A 5,000-nucleotide genomic window follows, 5' to 3' on the forward strand; every position below is an offset into this window, starting at 1 on the left:
CATGAGATGCGAGAGATCAACAACTATCTGTGATTGGCTACATTACTCACCGCTGCAAAAACACGCTGTAATAGATGCATTTGACGCTCTCCAGAGGAAACATATTTGCAAATCTGTCAAATCTGTTTCGCCAATATTTCAGTATCAACTGAGGAGGCTTTTGCTTGCGTTTGAGGGTGCTTAGCACCTCTAGCACCCCTGTAGAACCGGGCCTGGATGATATGTTAACTGCATTTAATAGATAAAGCATTTGTATTTGGTTCAGCGTGTGGAGTGGAGCGCTTCGAAACTGTGAATCGTTTTGCGAAGCAATTGATTCAAAGTTCCGGAAACCTTCTCACCACCCCCCTCTCACTCACTCGGTTCCCTGAGAAGCCGATGAACTCCAGCAGTCGAAGGATTCGTGCAGGCAGTAAAGACAGCATCTGACAGAGTTAAAACAGAGTTAAAACACAGTTAAAGCAGAGTAAAAAAGAGTTAAACAGTTAAAACAGAGTAAAACAGAGTTAAAACAGGGTTAAAACACAGTTAAAGCAGAGTAAAAAAGAGTTAAACAGTTAAAACAGAGTAAAACAGAGTTAAAACATGGTTAAAACACAGTTAAAATAGTGTTAAACAGTTAAAAACAGAGTTGAAACAGAGTTAAACAGTTAAAAAGAGAGTTAAAACAAAGTTAAAACAGTAAAACAGAATTAAAACAGGATTAAAACACAGTTAAAACAGAGTTAAACAGTTAAAACATAGTAAAACAGAGTTAAACAGGGTTAAAACACAGTTAAAACAGTGTTGAACAGTTAAAAACAAAGTTAAAACAGTAAAAGAGTTAAAACAGGGTTAAAACTGTTAAAACAGAGTTAAACAGTTAAAAAGAGTTAAAACAAAGTTAAAACAGTAAAACAGAATTAAAACAGGGTTAAAAGACAGTTAAAACAGAGTTAAACAGTTAAAACAGAGTTAAAACAGAGTTAAAACAGTTAAAACAGAGTTAAAACAGTTAAAACAGAGTAAAATAGAGTTAAAACAAAGTTAAAACAGTAAAACAGAGTTAAAACACAGTTAAAACAGAGTTAAACTGTTCAAAACAGAGTTAAAACAAAGTTAAAACAGAGTAAAACAGAGTTAAAACACAGTTAAACAGAATTAAAATAGAGTTAAACAGAGTAAAACAGGGTTAAAACAGTTAGAAGCGATTTAATCAGAGTTAAAATATTGTTAAAACAAGTTAAAACATAATTAAAACGGGGTTAAAATGAGTTAAAATAGAGTTAAAACAGTTAAACACAGTTCAACAGAATTACAACAGAGTTAAAAATAATTAAAAGAGTTAAACAGAGTCAAACAGTTCAAACATAGTTAAAACATAATTGAAACAATTAAAACAGTCAAACAGAGTTAAAACAGTAAAAAAAAAAAAAATATGAGTTACACACAGTTAAACAGAATTAAAACAGAATTGAAACAATTAAAACACAGTTAAACATGCAGTTTATTCACATGCACAATGACTCTCCTGCACTTCCTGTCTCATTTACTGACCAGGTTGAAGGAGCCAATCCCCAGCTTGACTCCGCCCTCAAACTGTCTGAAGGCCTCGCTGTCCGCGCCCGCTCCCTGAGTCATGTTCGACACATTCTGGCATTCCCTAAACACACACACACACACACACACACACACTTCAGCTACAGAATAATAATAGATTATATATACATACATCGATCAGGCATAACATTATGACCTAATATTGTGAATCTTGTCAAACTCACTCAAATCCTTACGCTTGCCCATTTTTCCTGCTTCTAACACATCAACTCTGAGGACAACATGTTCACTTTCTGCCTAATATATCCCACCCACTAACAGGAGATCATCAGCGATATTCACTGGTCATAATGTAATGCCTGATCAGTGTATGTATAATGTATTATAATAAAATATCATTTTCAAACGTTGCTTACATGCAATAATTGCAAAACTGTTTATTACATTATAAACAATATTTGTACAGATATCATACAGAAGATTCAATCATATTTTTAATACTCGTAATAACCATCAGTTATTGTTGACTCCAGACTCACTTGTAGATTTGATAACTTGTGCGTACTTTGATTCCTCCTTTAATAAAACTGATCATGTTTTCATCCTGAAACAGAGAGCAGTGATGACTGAGCATTTGCGCCTTATATTTCATATCTTTATTAATATTACAGAAGCTTGTTTCGCTACAGAATAAAAACCTAGAAAGTGACTTTTGTCCCCTCACAGTTGTGTGGTGGAAACAAGCTTCCATAAATATTGATTAATTATTGCAATACATGATTTATTCCTTTGGCAAACTGTTTGTTATTAATATTATTTGACTAGAATGTATTAGATTTATGCTTAAAACAAGAAAATATGATTCGCCAAGCAGGATTACTCCTCTGAACTAAACCTAAACCCAAAACAACAAACATAAAAAACAAATACTTTAAATTAAATAAAATATTAATAAGAACTATAATAGTATTTCACTGATATACTGGCATTCCAGGCATGGTTTAGTAATATGAACGGCACATGCTGATGTTATTTTTAGTTTGTATGTAGTTTTATTTTATTGGTTTGTGAGGTTTTTGCTGCTGTAACGTTCATTTTGCATTACTAATGTAGTACAGTATCATATTGTACAGTATCATATCATATCGTACTGTATCATATCATACAGCATCATATCTTACAGTATCATATTGTACAGTATCGTACCATATCGTACAGTATCATATCATACAGTATCATATCGTACTGCATCGTATCGTACTGTATCATATCATACAGTATCATATTATAGTATCATATCGTACAGTATCGTACCATATCGTACAGTATCATATCGTACAGTATCGTACTGTATCATATCATATCGTACTGCATCGTATCGTACTGTATCATATCATACAGTGTCATATCATAGTATCATATCGTACAGTATCGTACCATATCGTACTGTATCATATCGTACACTATCCTATCGTACACTATCATATCATTCAGAATCATATCGTACAGTATCGTACCATATCGTACTGTATCATATCGTACAGTATCGTACCATATCGTACTGTATCATATCGTACAGTATCGTACCATATCGTACTGTATCGTATCGTACTATATCATATCATACCTTATCATATCGTACAGTATCATATCAAAGTATCGTACCATATCATATCGTACTGTATCATATCATACCTTATCATATCGTACTGTATCATATCATACCGTATCGTACAGTATCATATCGTACACTATCATATCAAAGTATCGTACCATATCATATCGTACTGTATCATATCATACCTTATCATATCGTACCGTATCATATCGTACCGTATCATACCGTATCATATTGTACTGTATCATATCGTATCTTATATCGTACCTTTTCATATCGTACCGTATCATATCGTACACTATCATATCAAAGTATCGTACCATATCATAACGTACTGTATCATATCATACCTTATCATATCGTACCGTATCATATCGTACCGTATCATATTGTACTGTATCATATCGTATCTTATCATATCGTACCTTTTCATATCGTACCGTATCATATCGTACCATATCATATCGTACAGTATCGTATCGTACAGTATCGTATCATACCTTATCATATCGTACTGTATTATATCGTACTGTACCATATTGTACAGTACCATATCGTACTGTATCGTATCGTACTGTACCATATCGTATTGTACCATATCGTACTGTATCGTATCGTACTGTATCATATCATACTGCATCATATCGTACTGTACCATATCGTACTGCATCATATCGTACTGAATCGTATAATACCATATCGTATCGTACTGTATCATTTCGTACTGCATCATATCGTACTGTATCGTATAATACCACATCGTATCGTACTGCATCATATCGTACTGAATCGTATAATACCATATCGTATCGTACTGTATCATATCGTACTGCATCATATCGTACTGTATCGTATAATACCACATCGTATCGTACTGTATCATATCGTACTGTATCGTATAATACCACATCGTATCGTACTGTATCATATCGTACTGTATCGTATAATACCATATCGTATCGTACTGCATCGTATCGTACTGCATCATATCATACTGCATCATATCGTACTGTATCGTATAATACCATATCGTATCGTACTGTATCATATCATACTGCATCACATCGTACTGTATCGTATAATACCATATCGTATCGTAATGTATCATATCGTACTGCATCATATCATACTGCGTCATATCGTACAGTATCGTATAATACCATATCGTATCGTACTGTATCATATCATACTGCATCATATCGTACTGTATCGTATAATACCATATCGTATCGTACTGTATCATATCGTACTGTATCATATCGTACTGTATCATATCGTACTGCATCGTATCGTACTGTATCATATCGTACTGTATCATATCGTACTGTATCGTATCGTACTGCATCGTATCGTACTGCATCGTATCGTACTGTATCGTAAAACACCATATCGTATCGTACTGTAGTATATCATACTGCATCGTATCATATTGTATCGTAAAATACCATATCGTATCGTACTGTATCGTATAGTACCATATCGTATCATATCGTACTGCATCGTATCGTACTGTATCGTAAAATGTCATATCGTATCGTACTGTATCATACCATACTGTATCATACCATACTGCATCGTATCGTACTGTATCGTATAATACCATATCGTATCGTACTGTATCATATCGTACTGTATCATATCATACTGCATCGTATCATACTGTATCGTATAATACCATATCGTACTGTATCATATCGTACGTACTGTATCATATCGTACTGTATCATATCGTACTGTATCATATCATACTGCATCGTATCATACTGTATCGTAGAATACCATATCGTATCGTACTGTATCATATCGTACTGTATCATATCGTACGTACTGTATCATATTGTAC

General features: G+C 33.7%; 1 protein-coding gene across 2 annotated transcripts in view; it reads right to left on the reverse strand.

Moving 5' to 3' along the window:
- Positions 1–5,000, reverse strand: part of ttc39b (tetratricopeptide repeat domain 39B) — a 24,431-nt gene that overhangs the window by 11,877 nt on the left and 7,554 nt on the right. For both annotated transcript variants that reach the window (XR_013815489.1, XM_079803249.1), the window contains exons 7-9: positions 2,079–2,143; positions 1,537–1,642; positions 360–425 (exon numbers count right to left, since the gene is read on the reverse strand). Coding sequence is in view for 1 of the 2 variants with exons in the window: in XM_079803249.1 (XP_079659375.1) it covers positions 360–425; positions 1,537–1,642; positions 2,079–2,143 (237 nt within the window). In the remaining variant the exon portion in view is untranslated. The remainder of the gene's footprint in view (positions 1–359; positions 426–1,536; positions 1,643–2,078; positions 2,144–5,000) is intronic.

Source organism: Gobio gobio (genome assembly GCF_949357685.1).
Source record: "Gobio gobio genome assembly, chromosome: 21".
NCBI classification, from domain to species: Eukaryota; Metazoa; Chordata; class Actinopteri; order Cypriniformes; family Gobionidae; genus Gobio; species Gobio gobio.